Genomic DNA, 20303 nt, shown 5'->3' with positions numbered 1-20303 from the left:
AAAAATACCTCCATATTGTGATATTGTAATATTCTTTGAAGCTGTCTATTTTGTATTTGTTTTCTTATTTACTGTATTTATTTTTAATTGTTTGTTTGCAGTTTATCCACAGGCACTAAATATACTTTTGTTTACTGGTACCAACAGCAGCAGATTACATGACTCTCCAAACCATCACTAACCATCAGCAAATTTTACATTTCATTTGGAAATAAAGTAGTAGTGTGAAGTTTCCACAATCAGTGATGGTTTGGAGAGACATGTCATCTGCTGGTGTTGATCCACTGTGTTTTATTATTAGGTCTAAAATCAGTGCAGTTTTGTTTTCACGCAAAATCTTACAGCACTTCATGTTTCCCTCTGCTGACAACTTTTATGGAGATGAGGATTTCATTTTCCAGCAGGACTTGGTACACTGCCCACATTGCCAAAAGTAGAATTTGTCTTAAATAATATTCTAATTTTTTTGAGATACTAATTTTGGGGTTTTTAATGCCTGTAAGACAAAATAATCCACAATAAACTAAATATGCGCTTAAAATAGATCACTCTGTGTGTAATACATTTATTATAATATAAGAGTTTCACATTTTGAACTGAATTACTGAAATAAGGCAAATTTTCTAATTTTGAGATGTAGATTGTTTTGTTGTTCTGTAATTACATTAAGCTATTTTTCCTACAATTTATTTTTTTGTTTACTATTATTTTATATAAAATTAAAGTCTCGGTAAGTTACTTTTTATGAAATAGACAAATGTTTATAGATTGTACATAGAAACGTTTAGATTTATGCTGAATAAAATGAAAACAAACATATTTTTGCAGTAGTATTTTCTTGAAATTAATAAAAATGTATAATATGTACAAAAAAATAATTAATAGCAAAAATACTATTTTATAAAAAAAATATTATTTGGGGGCAATATCGCCAACCTGTAGTTCCTGTATAGCTTTTAATTCCTGGCCAAAAAATATTGTATTCAAAAAGAAAAAAAACATGAATCATAAAAAGAGATAAAAACACAAGATTTTTTATATATTTCCTATCATTTGTCACGAAGCACCTGTTTTGGGCGTTCCTGTTCTCATGAATAATTCATTAAATCCGAAGCCCAGGAATGGGCAGTGCCTCATGAATAATAATTAGCCCCGCCCTCTACTGTTTATTGAGCGCGGATCTGACAGCCGTGCGATTCGGTCCCATTATGGCGTCTCACCGAATCAGGATGGGCTTTTTCCGCCGCCGCCTGTGCTGGAATTTACCGCTGGTCAGCTGCGACGCGACATCTGGACGTTTGGGTTGAAAACGGGACGTAAATGTAGGCGAGAGGATGAAGGACGAGGAGAACGCGGCGAGGCCGGTGCGGAATGCCGAGGCGGACGCGAAAAACGGGGCTGCTGTGGAGGACGGCGACCGGAGCGGCGCGGCGGTGGCCGTGGCGGTGACTGGATCTGCGGCGGGGGCTGGCGCTGAGGCTGCGTGGACCAAGCCGAAGCCGGGGCTTGTCGAGGGGGCGGGAGAGCGCGGCGCTGTGGCAGCCCGGGGTGGCACCACGGGGATACGGGTTTTAAAGGTAACACATCTGTGGCGTCAGTTATTTATCTCGTTAACTAGTTAGTTATGCGGTTAGTTAGCTAGCTAGCTGGGTTACCGTTACCGAGAGCTGTGAGCGAGCGGCTGCGGAGGGATGATGTTCCCGTTAACGAGGGCCGAAAGGCAACAGCCTACGTGTGTGAATAGCATCGTGAACAGCATCGAGAACGCCTCGCTCGGAACGCCATTGACCCCCTCCCTCCCTTCTCCCACCCGTCCGTCCGTTCAGCGAGAGATGATGATGATGATGATAGCTAGCTGTCTGTACCCTGACAGGAGCCGGGCTCTCCGGTTAACCGGGTTTACACCCAGCGCCCCGATCCTTCCCGCCCTTTTGCTAACTAGCTACAGCGCGCGACCAGCTAACTCACACCAACTGTCACTTTTATAACCTGTTAGCATCGTGGCTAAATCTGCACCTCTGAGGTAAATCTTTAGTTGAATCTGTGAAAGCACTATGTAGATAAAGATAAATAATCAATAATAACGAAATAATGAAAGCTGACTGCTAGATTTTAAGCTATATCGATACCTTTTTAAAGTAAGTTAAGTTAATTGTAATGTTTTTAAAAAACAGCAATGGTTTAATACAGTTAAGCATACACTTAGAAAAAAATACTATTAGCAAGTAAAATGATCTAATTTCCATGCAATAAATCTTAGTTTCTCTATGATAAAGATTTAAGCACCTGCTGAACATTTAAAGGGCATTTAAATCCCACAATCCGCTGTTTCTAGTTTGCTAGCTAGCTAAAGCGCTGGACCTGCTAACTTACACCAACTTTCACTTTTATAACCTGTTAGCATCTTGGCTAAATCTGCGCCTCTGAGGTAAACCTTTGTTAAACTGTGACAGCAGGATGTAGATAAAGATAAATAATCAATAATAACGAAATAAAGAAAGCTGACCGCTAGATTTTAAGCTATATTGACACATTTTTAAAGTAATTGCAATGATTTTTTTTTTAAAACAGCTATGGTTTAATACAGTTGAGCATACACTTAGAAAAAAAATAGTATTAGCAAGTAAAATTATCTAATTTCCATGCAATAAGTCTTATTTTCTCTATGATAAAGATTTGAGCAACTGCCGAACATTCAAAGGGCATTTAAATCCCACAATCCGCTGTTTCTAGTTTGCTAGCTAGCTAAAGCGCTGGACCTGCTAACTTACACCAACTGTCACTTTTATAACCTGTTAGCATTGTGGCTAAATCTGTATGTCTGAGGTAAATCTTTAGTTGAAACTGTGAAAGCACTATGTAGATAAAGATAAATGATCGATAATAACGAAATAATGAAAGCTGACTGTTAGATTTTAAGCATTATCAAAACTTTTCTAAAATGATCATAATGTTTTTCAATTTTTCAGGAAAAACAGATAACATATCATAGTTGTTATGGCTATGTATAAAAAACACCAGTGGTTTAATACAGTTGAGCAGTAACATTACATTTCGAAAAAAAAATAATATTAGAAAGTGAAATGATCTAAATCTATTTTTTCTATTAAAAAGATGTAGGTATAAGAGTATCAACTTGGCCTATGTCTCTAAAAGTGCCCAAATACAACAGATTCCATATTGACTCACTAATATCAGTCAGTTCCACATTTAAGCATCTTATGATCATTTAAAGGGCATTTAAATCCCATGTTTGACTGTTTGTAGTTTGTTAGCTGGCTAGCTATCTAAAGTGCATGACCAGTTAGCTTACACCAACTGTTGATTTTAGAACCTGTTAGCCTTGTGGCTAAATATGTATGTCTGAGGTTAATCTGATAAACTGTGACAGTACCAAATAAATAAAGATAAATGATTGATGATAACGAAATACAAAAAGCTGATCGCTAGATTTTAGGCTATATTGACACCTTCATAAAATAAATGTAATGTTTTTCAGATTTTCAGGTAACAAAAAAACATAGTTAACAGTTGTTATGACTATATATTAACATTTTAAGATGTTTAGTTTAGCATACAGCTGTACACAGCAAAAAAAAAAAAAAAACTTAGCAAGTAAAATTATCTAATTTCAAGGCAATATATTTTTTTTACTCTTGAGCAATTTCTGAGCATTTAACAGACATTCAGTTCACCACCAAATTCATCTGATGTAGGATTCTAGTTGAGATAGTCAGGGCCCTGTGGAAATATCCAGTTTTAAGGACGGTTTTTGCTGGTAGCAGGGTTCGGATGGTCTAAGCTGATCTTTAATAGTCAAACTGATTGAAAATCTTATTCTTCAGACAAAAACATGCACTATAGAGGTAAATTAACTTGTTAACCAGCTCTTGACCATCATAATGTGTGTTGAATTTTATTTTAGGCGTACTGATGATAATGTTTGTAGACCAGATAAACAATCAAACACTAAAGGATATATACCCTATAGTGGTCAAAATCAAGGCTGGTCAAAAAACAGCATCAGCATGACCGACTTGAGCTGTATATTCAGCAGGGGGGGCAACTCAGTATGCTTGAGGTCACACACACCACTCCTTCCACTTTCCCGTCAGAAGTCATTCTGTTCAAAGATGATAATGTTTGTAGACCAGATAAACCATTAAACACTAAAGGATATATACCCTATAGTGGTCAAAATCAAGGCTGGTCAAAAAACAGCATCAGCATGACCTGAGCTGTATATTCAGCAGGGGGGCCAACTCAGTATGCTTGAGGTCACACACACCACTCCTTCTACTTTCCCATCAGAAGTCATTCTGTTCAAAGTCTTAGGACAGAATAAAACAAGCAAAGTGATTAGCTAGACCTGTTATCTTGGGCTTACTGTACAGAGCTCACGTTACATAGTGTAATAGCCCTCAGTGAGTACATTTAATCATCAATCTTGATAGTGAGTAAGCTAGGTAGATAGATAGATAGATAGATAGACAGACAGACAGACAGATATATAGATACTTTATATGTCCACATATTTGTGGACACCCGTTGGGGTAAATTTATTCACTGTACTTTAAGTTGCACAGCTTGTTTAGTCCCAATAAGAAAATAAGACTTGCTGGAGCATATAGACATGAACATGTTGGCTCCATGCTCAATCTAATGCCAGGCATATAGTGGGCTAGTTGGGAGCTTTGAAGCAGTGGAAGAACCTGTGTTCTCTGAAATGATTGTTGGATGGTCAACACCCAACTCCACCTCATACCCAAATCATCCAGTCCAAAAGAGTCCTGGATGGAGCACCAACAGTCATCTTGACCTCACTAATGCTTTTTTTATTGCTAAATGCAGTGCAATTAAATCCTCACAGCAATGCACTACAAAATAGTAATATAGAGTCTAATCTGGGCATTAGAGACAGTTACTAGGAATTCACTGAATATTCAGCAAACAATTTTATTTGCACTTTGTTTGCATGTGTTTGGCCAAAATAAATAAACAGCTTTTTGATGAGTAGGGATGAGAATCGCAGGTCATCTCATGATAAAACACTGTCAAAGATTTGTTGCCTGTGATAACAATGGTAGGACAACACTGTAATTCTGTGTTAGTTACGTATCCAATATTTTTCATCGAAGGTTTACCCTTTTCATTTGATTAGCACCACTACGAATAAGTAACTTAAATTTGGGGCAATATTTGACTCATGACATGTATGTTTGGCCAAATAAGTGACAAGACAGAACCATATTTGTTAAAAGAAAAACACTTATGTTTTCTTTAAAAATCAAGACAAAAATACATTGTGCCCATGTAATTCATTTAATGGTGAAAAAGCAGGTCCACATTAGTACGTATTTCTGTTGATCTCTGGACTCTCTGAATAGTGTTTTGGTGTGTAAAACGCAGTCATCTCTTCTTTGTCGTAGCCCGCAGGCGTGTCTTTAGTAGATGGTGGGATGCTGTCTGTGCTCAGCCCTCGCTGTGCAGTGGGCACTGAAGCAGCAGCAGCTGCAGCCACAGGCAACCCAGGCCCTCTATCTCCGTCTCTGCCATGGAGCCCGGCTCTGTAGGAGTATGATTTCATCAGGCTGACTAATGACCTGATGCCTGGCTGCCCATCTGTGAATCAGGCCTGGCTTGCGCCTCTCGTCAGGGCGTTTGTGCCCTGTGTAAATATTTGGGCCCTAGCAGGCTCTCTCTCCCCCAGTCATGTAAAAGCAAGACTGCTGGTTTTAACACAGGCTGTGTGTTGCTGGGTGGAGGCAAAATGGTCAGGGCCTCCTGGAAAATATGGCTTAAGACCATGCTTTTGCTGGTAGTTGGTTTTGGGTGATCATGGTGGTTGAAACTTTTCCAGACAGAAACATATCATATGCATGTAAACTAGCTGATTAAACAGCTCTTGAGCAGCATGATGTGTGTTGAATTTGATTTTAATAGTGGTAGGAATCAAAGGGCATCTCCTGGTACAGTGATATCACGATACTCTGTAATTCTGTGATACTCGATATGTTGCTAGACAATTCTCTGCTATACTATATGATACATTGCACCTGTGTTACTGCAAATACTCCTAAATAGGCAAATACCTGGAATTATGGATTTATTAGTGTCAGTATTTATCATTAATGGTTTGTTTGCCGTTAATATTCATGCACTTTAGTTTTGTTGTAGATTTTGTTTGTAGGAACAGAACTTTAATCAGAGTCTTGCTAAGTTACTGCTTACGAAACATTACTGTCGTATTTTTATGAAATAAAACATATTTATTTTGTTGCGGTAGTTTAGGAAATTAAGGAAATTAATTTACAGAAATTTCTTTAAAGAATGTCGTTATCGCCATGTATTGAAACAATGTTATAGAAATTACACATTATAACGCAATATTGATATATGTTGGCCACACCAAAATGACCAGCTAGAAACAAGCATGACTCAAGCTTGGTCAAGCTGGTTATTCAAAAAAAAAAGAAAAAAGAAAAACATCATTTCAATAGCGTAAGTGTAATTACATAGTACTTTTATAGAGCAGTAGGCCTGTCCCCGTAACAGTTTTTTTTGGGGATGATTATGTTGTCCCAGACATTATTGTGTTAAATGATAATATTGTAATTTTAAGACCAATAAAATACCACTGATATAATGATAATAGAATGGCATAACAAATAATTTTCTACCATTTTAAAACCAACAAATGTAATTATTCATAGTTTGGGAAATATATAGTTTTTTACATCCTTCTGCAGTCCACGCTGTGTGTAGGGAGTCAGTTATTGAAGCGATGGTCTGGTATTGCATGACTGGCCAAAATGATCTTCGCTGTTATATATGTGAGCAAACATACAAAGATACCCTGAAATTTCGTGATATATATTTTTTTGACGCCATGTGTCGAAACCATATGATAGAAAGGATATGATGTATCACAATATATCGTATAATATATTGTCCCACCCCTAAAGACCAGCAAGATCAAGCATGACTAAGCTGGTCAAGCTTGCTCATTCTAGTCATTCTAAACAACCAGTCCATATTATTTACCATGATTCTGCACTAACCCCAAAAATGTATGATATAGATTACAGTACATTTCATATTGTGGCATGTGGTTTTTGCAGTTGATAATATTTGTATGTCCTGTGTTAAAGTTAAGTGCACTGATGCTCTGGGGTTTCTCTAAATCAGAGTTGATGTTGTTATTGATTTCTCGTGTGGTCTGTGCCTCACCTCGGTTTCTTGTGTTGCAGCGTAACATGAAGCGGAACGGCAGCCGTGGCTGTGTGACCAGGAAGAACCGCTTTGGCTCACGTGAGAGAGACTGGCTAAAGGGGGATGCCCAGCGGGGCTGCGTGTGCCTCTATGGGGCCAGTGAGCCCCAAGCACCTGTTCCTGGGCCCCAGACCACGTCAACGGCACAACCGGACCTTAAACTGGTTTTATGTTCAACCAGCACCACGGTGGAGGAGCTGAGTGCACAACGCAACGGCCAGGGACTGTACCTGCAGCTGCATGGGGACCTTATCAGGTAAAAAAAATGTTTGGGAACACACCATTTAGTAAAGAATGCATTTAGCTTCCTTAATGAGTGGCACACACAGTTGTCTAGTCTGCGTAAAGAAGATTTCCCAATAATATAATAAATATTACTCTCTGGAGCAAATAAACATGCTAGGTAACTTAAATTGAGCTGTGGAGCAGTGAAAGATCTGTGTTCTCTAAATTGATGATGCTACATCCAACACATTCAATATAATAATTTGGGGAGTTAAAGATGAGGTGGAGTGGTGATTAGGCCTATCACGATAACCCTATTTTATGCATGAGATATCATCCCAGATATTGTTGAAATAAACAACATCATTGTCATTTTCAAACCATTTATGCCACTGATCATGTATAATAATGTCATAGAATAAAATTGTAATTACACAGTACTTCTATGGAGCAGTAGGCCTGTCATGATCATTTTTTTGTGGATGATATATCCTCCCAGAAAGTATTGTGATAAACGTTATTATTGTCAGTTATCAAAGCACTAATTGGTCTAAAATACTGTTGACTGTTATATATGTGAACAAACATACAAATAAACACAATAGACTATATCACTATTATCAAAAATAAGATAAGAAATAATAAGAAAAAAGATTTTGTTCGTGTTAATTTATTGTACAATAAGTCGATATTGTAATTATCATGACACGCCTATGGATCGGTGAACATTGAATCATTAACAATATTTTGACTTTGAAATTGGAGTATAAAAGACCTAAAATACCTGGAATATTGGTGGCTAATAAATGGGCTCTTCTGGCAAGTAACCACAGTGAACATTAATAAGAGTAGTGTCCTAGTCTTGACCTAACTTATGCTTTTGTTGTTGCTGAATTGCTGAGAAATCCTCGCAGCAATATTCCAAAATCTAGTATATATCTAGCATAAAACCTTCCCATAGAAATAGAGATTTCAACAAAAGCAGAATAATTTACTTTATAATACCATTGATTACAGAAGAAACAATGAATGCTAAATGATAAATAAGCAGGAGTCCCAATATTTCTGTCCGTTTTGTGTATGTCAAAAGCATGACAGCCACTTTATAGCCAAACCAGAATTAAAGCAGACCTCCAGTAAACTCACCCTGTAATCTGGTTACGCCCTCTCTCTCTCTGTTTCTGTCTCTGTCTCTCTCACTTGCTTTTTCTGATGAGACAGGGAAGGGCTTTTTAACTTCCTCTTCAGCTATTTTTGATGTGTGCCTGCTTGTTTTAGTGTTTAGTACACATACATGCACTACCTTAAATACACAGTAATTACTCTTCGGACAGCTTACCTGATACTTACATTTCTCTAGGCCTGTCACAATAATTACATTATGTGCTTATCGTACAGTATATTTGGCAAGATTTTAGAATAATGTCACTCATTGAGGAAGGCCCATAAATGTAAATGAACCAGTATGTTTGCAATTCAAGGGTCTGTATATTTTTAAGAAGTAAAAGTATATTACTCAAGTCATTCCAAAGAACACAGTTCCTCTACTCCACAGCTCAATGCTGAGGGGTTTTATACCTCTACCCAATTATTACAGAGATTCTCGGTCTTTTCCGATTGTGCTATTCCAGTCATTTTTACAAACTGCACATCCCTTATCGGTAAAGATTCTGGTATCTTTTACCTTATGTAAAAATAGTCTTAAAAATAACCTCAGGTTATGTTAATCACATGCAAATCGGCATATGTGCAAATAATCCGTCATATCCTGTGGAAAATATTTTTTCATTTTTCCAAGAATAGAGGAAGTAGAGGGGGCATTTAGTTTTGTTGTGGATGGTACAGTTCCTTCAAGTCTGTGGCAAATCCAGATGATGACACAAAGGTGTCATCATGATGCTTCTTGCAAAGTTAAGGTGCTGTCTAGCATTATCTATATACATGTTATAAATATGTAGCTGCTGAATTAACTAAAAGTTCATTATTATTATATCATTATTATAAGTAAGGTTAGATAAGATAAGATTAAGTAAAGTTTTACAGTTATTATAAATTTTAAGTTATCATGACCTTTTTTTGGTGTTCAGTGTAAATCAAGTAGCCACTCCCATTCCTGCAAATGTTAAAGAGCTCCTGTTATAAAATTACATTACTACCATGTAAAATTAATTCTGTTTAAATAGGGCTATAGTCCGGTAAACAGATTATAAATAATAATACACACAACAATACACTGTTTAGTCATCTTAAGATCCCCTCAAAGTATCATCTGATTACAGCTTTTGTGAAATTTGTATCTAATCATATCACGAAAAGAATGATTTTTATTTTGTTCATACCAGTCTCAGATCCTAGAGACAGCACTGTACCCGGAAACCAAGTGGAGCAGAATTACATAACTTTATGGCTCAGTGTACTGGGCTGTGAAGATTAGTGCAGTTCACCATGAAACCTTCTGAAATTCATGTTCTGCTGTGTTTCTCTCATTGTGTTGTTTGGAGAATGAAAATGCTGCTTTAATTGCAGAGTATTATTTTTTAATGTCAGTGTTATTTACAGCCCCCTTCAAAAATACTGGGACAGTGATGCCCTTCCTGTAGACTAAAAACATATGGATTTCACACTTAAAATATGTTGCAAGGCACAAGCTGAGATTGGTGCTAAAAAGAAAGACCTCTGGTCCAAAATTTCACTGAGAATGGTCGTAAAAGGTCTCAAAAATTCTTAAATTTAACTCACTGAAACCTGGAAGGTCCCTGAACCCTCTACAGCACACTCGAAAACATTTGGGCCAGTAGACAGCATTTAAGAGGAGGTACATTATTGGACTGAGAAAGTAGGATGGTCATTTCATCAAAATTCTTGCAATTCTTGCAATTTTCAACCCACAAACCACAGACACTCTTACACTGACACACACAGATGCAAGCTCATCCCAATGCTGTGAATAGGCCGATTTGCCCAGAACAGGATGCTGAGGTTACATGTACACGTGTTCGCCTGCATGCACAACCACTAGAATAGAATGGGAGGAGCTACAGTGGGTTTGTTACTTGTTTTTGAGGGAAAAAGCACAGTATTTATGTTGAAAAAACCTGTAAGAAAAAAAAAAACGAAAAGAAAAACTGAGTTTGACAATTGTCGCGACATTGCCTCAACTCCCTGGAGGATTGTATTTGAGTTTGTGTGTCAGTGTTTGTGGCTTTGCGACGGTTGGTTTGTCGGTGTGCATGGGCACAAACAGGCCTGTTGTGTCCCAGTGTCCACTTTCTGCAGTGTCTGCAGAGATTTGGAAGGTGTGTCTGAGAGAGAGAGAGAAAGAGAGAGAGGCGAGTCATGCTTTCTCCTTTTTCTGTCCTTGTGAGGATGACTGGCCTGCTGAAATGGCTAAAATCACATTAGTCTTCAGGAAGAGGCCCTGGGCTGAGGTGGAGGCCAGGCAGACAGGGACCTAGTTCATAAAGGCGACTGTGTGTGGGTGTATAAGCTCCAGTGTACTACCAGTACACATTCAATAATACACTGCAGATTAGCAAGATAAGAAAAATCATATTTTATCATTATTTTGATTGGATTTTTCATGATGAACACATTGAAAGAGCTGCAATACAAATTGTAAATTGAGTGAGGTAGACTGATGCAGAGTGAGGTAGACTAATGCCAAGTGAGGTAGAGTAAGCCAGTTTGAGGTAGAGTGAGGCAAATTGAGGTTAAGCAAGGTATAGAGAGGCAGAGCAAAGCAGAGTGATGCAGAGCAAATTAGATTAAGGCAGAGCAAGATCGAGTGAAGCAGAGTGAGGCTGAGCAGGGAAGAATGAAGCAGATGGAGGTACAGAAAGTGATTTCGAGAGTGAGGTAGAGCAAAGCAAAGTAAGGCAGAGCTAGGTAGAGTGGGGTAGAGTGAAGCAGTGTGAACTAGAACAAGTAAGTGTGAGTTAGAGTGAGGCAGATTGAGGTTGAGAAAGGTTTAGTAAAATTGAGCACGGCAGATTGACGCAGAGTAATGTAGAGTAAGGTAGAGCAGGTAGAGCAAAGCAGTGTGAGGCAGAGCGGGGTAGAATGAAGCAGAGGGAGGTACAGCAAGGCAGAATGAGGTTGATTCAGTCAGAGCCAGGTAGAGTGAGGTAGAGTGAAGCAGAGTAAGGCAGAGCTTGGTAGAGTGGGGTAGAGTAAAGCAGAGTGAGGCAGAGCTAGGTACAGCGAGGCAGAGCAAGGTATAGTGAGATAGAGTAAGACAGAGTGGGATAGAGTGAAGAAGAGTGAGGTACAGCAAGGCAGAATGAGCTAGAGTCAGTCAGAGCAAAGTAGAGTGATAAAGAGTGTGAGGTAGAGCAAAGCAGAGTAAGGCAGAGCTAGGTAAAGTGAGGCAGAGTGAGGTACAGCGAGGCAGAATACTGCCCCTACTCTGGGTGGATAGATGGCGCACTCTCCCCTTTTCATTCCCATTGTGATGTTGACTGGCAGTCTTCAGTGTTCATGTCTTCGCTGCAGTCGTTCATATTGATATGAAGAATACTGTAGTTCATATTGAAGCAGCATAGGGCTAAACTGCCCCTTGTTGGTGGCATGCTGGATGTGGCAGTCTGGAGCTGCTAACGGTGTCAGCTGGGTTGAATAAGCTGAACGTTTAATCAGGTGGAAGAAGGCCACAGCTTGACCCAAGACCAATGACCATGAGGCTGAACAGTCTCTATATAGAGCACCAGATGCCACTGTCAGAATAAACGTGATGTGTTCTGTCTGCTGTAACATGCTCAACATCTCAAAATGAAGACATGTATTGGCAGAAAACTGTAGTACTGTATGTATCAAAACAAAACAAGGGTCAATAGATCAGTATATTCCATATACATATACACTAAACAGCTATAACCTGCCTAATATCAAGTAAGTTAATTTCATTGTACATTGCAATACCTCACTCTGCCTCACACTACCTCGCTCTACTTCACACTGTCTAATATTTTGTTCTCTGTAAACTCTGCAGGAGACTGGACTCCTCTGAAAGACCTCTTCAAATGGTATATGACTACCTGACCACCATGGGTTACGCCGACCCACTGCGCGTGCAGCAAGAAGCTGCCAACTCGGACCTCAGCTGCATGATCCGCTTCTACAGTGGTGAGTACTTTTATAGACGACCCTCTCTGGGTGCTGCTTGGCTAAAGTCTGCTCTGAACCTACAGTTCTCAGTTTGAGAACAGTTTCCTTTAAGGATGGGCAAAATGACCCTAAAATAGTTGCATAATATTTATAATTTGTAATAATATGGAAAAAGAATTGGCACAATCCAAAAAAACTCCATATCATGATATTTATTGAATTCAAGTACTTACGGTAAACATAAAAATATATAGTATCTGTTAACTTAAGCAAAATGTTTAACAATAGTAACTTACTAAGACTCGCATTTTGTATAAAATAATGTAACAAAAATAATAAATAAAGGAATGTAACAAAGAACGACCTCAAAACTAAATTTTGGAATATTTATTTTTGCGATAGCTATATTCTTGCTGATATGACGAAACACTACTGCAACAAAATAATTGTGAATTGTTATCATATTATACATGCAGTAGAATTATTAACTTACCAATATTCTGATTTTGTATAGAATAAATAATAATGTAACAAAAATGTAACAGTGTAACAAACAGAATCTACCATAAAAATAAAGTGCAGGATATTTAGTGCAGGCTGGGTGCCGTAGATCAACATGGTAGAGTTCCATTATTGCTGTTTGGTGAAAGATTTTGAAATAAAGAGGATAGCATTGGTTTGGTTATCAACGCTCTGTGAGTTAAAATAGTTTCATTCTATGGCCCGCTGCTAAAACAGAGTCAAGAAACATCATTACCCAGTAATTATTATAGAGGGAAATATAGACACACACACCTATTGATAAAAATGTATTTATTACAAGTAAGGTAGAAAAACAATTGATATTGTATTCATTCAAGTACAACAAAACAATTGATGTTATTGGATTCATTAACATTAAAGTAAAAAAAAAAATAAAGCTATACCTGTGCATAAGTAAGAACTGTATGTAATCTATAGTTTAATAACTTATGAACATATAACTAAAGAAAAAAAATAATATAGTTTTATTCCAACAAATAAAATGTGCATTTTTTTGAAAGGCTATTAAGACACACAACCACTATGCACTTAAATATGGGACACTTAGCACTTTATTCACTTAGGGCCTACTCACCCGACAACTGTATGGACATTACTTTTTCTCGTATTCCATTATTGGTGGATATCATACCTGTTATGCTGTAATTTATTTTATATTCTTATAAATATTTATTTGCACTCTGCAATTCATTCTCATCCACACTGACAACAAGTATTTATTTATTTATTTATAGCACCTTTTACCTCAACACACCGCACACTTCAGCTACTCTAATTTTTTTGCTTCTTGTGTAGATATTGATGACTGTAAATCTCTTGGCTTATTGTATTTTGGTGTCTTTGCTGCTTGGTAAGGTTTCGTTATACTCAGGTATAATGACAATAAAGATTCTATCTTCCTCTATTCTATTTTAGAGAGATTTTGATGTTGCACACTCCCTATTGTGCAGTTCTGACAGAAGAACTGAAAAATTAATAATATTAATATTTTAAGATTTAATGAAATCACTGTAATTCATTTTGACAAATGTTGATGCTCTGTTTGTAGCTGGTATTGTTGCTAGGTTACCTTCACGTGGTAGATGAATACATGGAGAGCTTTGGTTACAGTGCATTACCGCCTGATAATAGCACTCTTAGAACGCCTCTTAGCCAATCACATTGCAGGGTCGGAACTAACTGTGGTATATTGAATGATACATGTATATTGTTACTGTGTAAGTTATTGTGATGGGCCTAATCACAATATGGATGTTTTTAAAAGTTTAAAAACTATATTGATTTTATCATGAACAAGATGATATGGCACACCTCTAAATACTGGTACAGGTGGTGTCCCAAGGCCCAACTACTTTCATGGCATAATCTGCTGATACTCATCCTCTCTGGGTGCTGATTTTTGCTCTGGACCTACAGGCAGGTTGCCAGTCCTCAGTTCTGGGAGCAGTTGCCAGCTGTGTGCCCCCAAATAACCGAGCAAGCAGCATTTGGGCTTTTACCTGGAGAAAAGGTGCTGGTGTCCCCGTATTTCTGTTGTGCTGTAAAAAAGGTTGCTGATTTGTGCTTACGTACCTATTCTGACACAGCACAAAAAAGAACACATTCTTGTCTCTCTTGGGTGGCGGGTTGCTGTTAACACTCCTCCCCCTTCCCCCTCTTTCTCTCTCTCTCTCTCTTTCTTAAACCCCAGAGCTGAGCAGAACACTTTGCAGGCGTCATGCTTTGATAGGTGTGCTTATCGCCTTGTGTGGAAGGAATTGTGTGTGCGTGTGTGTGTGATTCCGAATCCCTGCAGCCCCTTTATGTCAACAGACGGAGGCCGAGCTTATTACACTGTGGCTTTCATTCCTGCAGCCATCACACAGCGAGAGCAGCAATCTGTCTGTGTGTGATTAGTGGCCGAGTCGTTGTGCTAAGCCGTATTTATAGTTTTTTGTTTTCTGTCTTTGTAGTATCGTATGTTTCCTTTTGCTGGTTTATTGAAGGCTGTGTGCCTGAGGGGGAAAATCGGATGCACACAAACACACACACACTCACACACACACACACACACACACACACACACACACACACACACACACACACACACACACACACACACACGTGCTTACTTACAGATAGCTTACTATTTATCAAGATGCTCCCCTCTGGCTGTGCACCATTATCATTTGCAGCATGGCAGTGAGAAGAAAAAAGAATGCACCCAAAAAGAATTTTTGTTTCAGTCATGACTACTGATAATGTGTGTCTAGTAGGGGTGTAACGATGCACAATATTTGAAACTAATTTCTTAAACTGATATTTGGGAGATTTAGGGCCCTCGCTGGTAAGAATTGGTAATTGCAGTAAGCATGCAGAAAAATAATTTTCAGCTGGGAGGGTGTGATGCGGTCTCCTTTCAGAGCAGATGAATCCGATTCCAGGTTATGTTAAGTCAGAAACTGCTGACTTTTAAACCCTTTCAGGTCACAGAGCTCTCTCCACCGTTCAAACACCAATTCGATATTAATGCTGGTTTTAGCGCAGACTCTTATCGTGTTCCTGTTTTTTGTCTTTGAAGCTTGGTTCACACCTTCATTTCTTTGGTTTAACTATGGGTGAATGAGCTATTGCGTTTCCCCTTCTGAAGTCTCCATTGCTCCACCAGCTGCTCGCATTCAGTAAAACAGGAAAAAAGTGCTTGTGTCATTGGCTTCAGTCAAAAATGACTGACATATTCTCTGCCCTTTGCTTAAGCTTACTGGTTCTTTGAACTGCACAAGTGGGACTCCGACCTCTGATGTTCAGAAAATGCTTAACATTTTATAAACAGGACATGGAATCGTATGTTCCCACGATGCACATTGTCAATTTTTTTTATTGTGATGCACCGTGCAACGATGCTTTGTTTCACCCTGAGTAAAAAGAGCTTATCTCTATAATCCATGTGATCATCATGGATTCAAAGGCTCACTGTGAACACATACATTTGCGTACAATATGTTATAGGGGTGTAATGAAAGGTATATTCATTCTAAACATTCATGATTCGAGGTCTCTGTTTAGTGCAAGCAGTTGCTGAGAGTATCCACAGCAGTAAACAGTGTAATATGATGCATAACCTAACATATGATTCATGGAGGTCAGGTATTCATAAACCATCTGAAGCATGCTCGTGGCAAGGCGACATGAATTATGGGAGGTGGATCGAGGCCAGTTAGTGGGGATGGGACATTTCTGAAGTTCCACAGTGTCACATACAGTACCAGTCAAAAGTGTGGACACTTTTGTGTTGTATTTCTTTTTAAGATTTTTACATTGTAAATGTAATATTGAAGACTATACAGGAACACACGTGCAATTATTCTGTAAACAGAATAAAAGTGTAAAAGTGCTAAACAAACCAGAATATGTTTTATGTTTTAGTTCTACTACCACATTTATTTTTGAGGACAGATTGGCACACTCTTGGTATTTTAATCTTAGTATCTTCATGAGGGAGAGTCACCTGGAATAGTTTTCTCAGCATCTTGAAGGAGTTCCTGGAGGTGTTGAACAATAGTTGCTGCTTTTATTTTTACGCCTTTCCCAGGTCAGGCCAAATCACCCATCTTAGTTGTCCCTTTTTATTTTATTTAATTATTTAATTATATAATTATGTCTTTAATATTAATCTACAAACAGACAAGAACAAACATTGACAGACGTCACAAAAATACAGATATGTATATATAGCTCTGGAAAAAAATAAGAGACCACTTAAATTTCTTTACTTTTACCAAATTGAAAACTCACAAGTCATCAAACCAAGCTGAACTGCTTGAATTTTTGCACCAGGAGTAAAGGCATAAAGTTATCCAAAAGCAGTGTGTAAGACTGGTGGAGGAGAACATGAAAACTGTGATTAAAAACCAGGTTTATTCCACCAAATATTATTTCTGAACTCTTAAAACTTTATGAATATGAACTTGTTTTCTTTGCATTATTTGAGGTCTGAAAGCTCTGCATCTTTATTTTGAGCCATTTCTCATTTTCTGCAAATAAATGCTATAAATGACAATATTTTTATTTGAAATTTGGGAGAAATGTTGTCTGTAGTTTACAGAATAAAACAGCAATGTTCATTTTAGCAAAATCAGTATCCGTGCTGTGTAATAAGTTCTATAATTTTAGCTGCTAGTACATCGTTTACCCTAATATACTTTCTTCTGGCTCTGCTGGTCACCCTGTCTGGGAAGTTTCTGATCATATGGGCTGGTTGAGGTGAGACAGAGAGCCCTTTGGATAACCCCCAGCTCCCCTTGGTCCAGAGGTCTGGGCAAACGACCATCCATCAGGGTAGGGGGAGGGACTGGGGCATGCTATCTCTCATCCCCAGGTGGCCTGTCCCTGTCAGGGCTGCTGTGGTGAGCTACTGCCCCACATGACAGCCTGATGGATGGCTTAGGATGTTGGACGAATGGCCCGCACCCTCTTCATTTGTACGCCACAGCCTCCTGGGGAAGGTGGGCACAGCGTATTAGAGTGATGTGCTCTGAGTCCTTACACACACACACACACACACACACACACTCTGTCTCTTTATACTCACACTGTGCCAGCGTGTGGCTCTAGGCAGGCCTAATGATCCTCTTAAAGCTGCTGATAGGCCTTAGTTTGAGAGGAAACCGGGGACCTGATGTTCTGTAATGCCGCTCCTATTAATAACCGGTCGGGGAGTGTGTGTGTGTGTGTGTGTGTGTGTGTGTGTGTGTGTGTGCATGCGCGCGCTGCTGAGTCAGTGTCACAGCGAGTAGCCAAGACGGTGACGGAAGCACAAGTGACCAGAAAGAGAGATACCCTTATTGCTATTATTTTACAAAATGAGCTATGGCTGCACATCTGAGACTCAGATTGCAGTATTTCTTTTTCTGCAATATATATTGCACTAATAAAAAATACAGAAATTGTAATAAAAGTCACAAAAAAGTCAATCCAACATGATTCAGGTGTCAGAGGATACCCTTTTATTTCAGCCCCGAAATATGGCAGCTTTCAAGATGGCATAGCGTAGAAGATAGGCCTTCACCCAATACTTTCTGGAATATTTAGATATTTCATTGTCCCTGTTGTTTTTTAAATAAAAGGGTGCCCGGTGCCTTTTGACTCACTTGTATTATTGAAAATACAAACTATATTTTTTTCTTTTGTATCATTGATCATTTTTTTTTAGATGATGCTCTGTCTTGCGATATAACTTGTTGTACATTTCAGCATTGCATTAGCAGTGCTTAAATTATATATTGTGCAGCCCTAATATAAGCTTATGTCAGGTAAACTATGTGTCCCAATATTTATGGACACCACTACTAATAAATGCATTCAGGGAATTTTAAGGGGGCTTTTACACCTGCCTTGCTTGGTCTGCACAGTCACGTATGATACAATGGCAAGTATTAAGCAACCTATAGCAACCTTCCAATAGCCACCTAGCAGTGCCAGAGCAACTACCTGCATTACACTAACATTATGAGAACATTTTTTGAGCACTGTTTTATTTGAAAAGCTTTCAGAAAGGGTAGGCTGTAACATTACACAAATAGTGTTCCAGGAACGTTCTGAAAACATGTGACATAATATTGGTTTGCGTCACTACATTTTTGGAACATTTTTTATGTAATGTTCCCGGCTAGACGAATACTAACATTATAAAACTAAAACTAAGGACCACTTAGCAACCCCATAGCAAACATCTACAAAACCACCTACAATTCAGATGTAACCATGTACCAGCTGCCTGGATTAAATTAAAACTAAAACTTACTTGCTTGCCCAAATAAGGAGCTTTTAAAATCTGTCCTAAATTTTTTAGTTATTTAAAACTCTTATACAATGCTGTATGTTTGCATATCACTGATGTAGCTCTGCAAAGCTCTTCCCTTCTTCTCCTCTTTTAAGAGGGTGAGCTGTGGACAGAAAATGAGATGAAAGAAGAAATGAGGGAGTAAACATTAATAAACGCAAACTTAATAAAGTTCATGCTTTAGAAAAACACAAGCTCTGAGATTCTGGAGAAGCGCCGGAGTCGGGGGGTGGAGGGTCAGCCGGTCCAGCTGCAGCTCCTGGGGGAGAAAGATGTGAGTTCTGGCCTGGCTCCATTCAGCCCGGCTGGGTGTTCCTCTGGAGCTCTGACCCAAAACCCACCCTACCCCCCGCACAGAAATTCGGCTGGAGCCTCTGGCCGCCGCAGCGGCCAATAGAAAATAAATCATCTTCGGGACTGGCTTTGTCCAGTTAATGAGATATTGATCTGCCAGGAGCCTTAACTTAGAGGAGAAAATGAAAACTAAATAAAGAGTCTGTGTGTACATGTGTGTATGTGTGTGATTGTGTCTGTGTAACTTCACTGTGCAGACAGGAAGGCAGGGGCTTAAAGGTGTTACACTGGGGCCTTAACAATACGTATGAGAGGAATCTCCATCTTCTCATTTTGGACCAAATACACTGTAGGGACAAAAGTATTGTGAGACTTTCTCATTCATAATTTCTTCTCAAAACAAGAGTTTATTCTGCTGTTGTTGAAGTACCTGTCTCTACAGTCCAGGTTAGAAGGGTTTCTACTAGAGTTTGGAACCTGAGCACTGCTGTGAGGATTTGATTGAAAAAACAAGAGCATTTGTCAGGCCAGGATGTTTAATGATCACTATTCCACCAAATTCCCAACTCGTCCCATTCAGAGGTATTGGACTTTTTCATCTCAACATTACAACTCTTACAGGCTTTGTATCAATTTGCTATTCAAGGCTTTTTGGATCTAAGTGGAAAACATGGGGCAATCCAAAGTCAAATTTTAGTAAATTTATTGTAATAAAGACCCCAAATGTGACAGATGCCATTGAGCCCCATCTAAAAAACAGAAACAGTTTCAGATATGAATTAGGGTAGAAACATTTGTTATCTATGCTTTAATTTTAACTTCTCCTCCTTACATTTTAAAAATAGCCTCATTACTGCTATTTTATTTCTGCTTGTTCTTCTTATCGTTTAATAAAAACTTTATCCAGATAGATCTCTCCATCCAGATAGAGTGAATCTGATTGTGATTGGATGTAGAAAAGTATAAACATATACCATTCCAACTCTCTATTGGTTTATACTGTGATCCATCACACCTGCACACGCCACCCCACCCCCACACTCCA

The 20303-nt window shown here is 38.6% G+C and overlaps 1 protein-coding gene across 2 annotated transcripts in view; it reads left to right on the top strand.

Annotated features, from left to right (window-relative positions):
* The first annotated feature begins 1188 nt into the window (after positions 1-1188).
* phlpp2 (PH domain and leucine rich repeat protein phosphatase 2) overlaps positions 1189-20303 on the top strand; it is a 69779-nt gene continuing 50664 nt past the window's right edge. The window contains exons 1-3 of one of the 2 annotated variants that reach the window (XM_022670087.2): positions 1189-1577; positions 7251-7528; positions 12485-12618. In XM_022670087.2, coding sequence (XP_022525808.2) covers positions 1335-1577; positions 7251-7528; positions 12485-12618 — 655 coding nt within the window. In that variant the 5' untranslated portion in view covers positions 1189-1334. Of the gene's footprint in view, positions 1578-1824; positions 2024-7250; positions 7529-12484; positions 12619-20303 lie in introns of those variants that run through there. The other variant, XM_022670088.2, reaches the window with a different exon arrangement.

Source organism: Astyanax mexicanus, chromosome 16 (assembly GCF_023375975.1).
Source record: "Astyanax mexicanus isolate ESR-SI-001 chromosome 16, AstMex3_surface, whole genome shotgun sequence".
Classification (NCBI taxonomy): Eukaryota; Metazoa; Chordata; class Actinopteri; order Characiformes; family Acestrorhamphidae; genus Astyanax; species Astyanax mexicanus.
The sequence above is the reverse complement of the archived record's forward strand: the minus strand, read 5'-3'. Positions and strand labels throughout refer to the sequence as shown.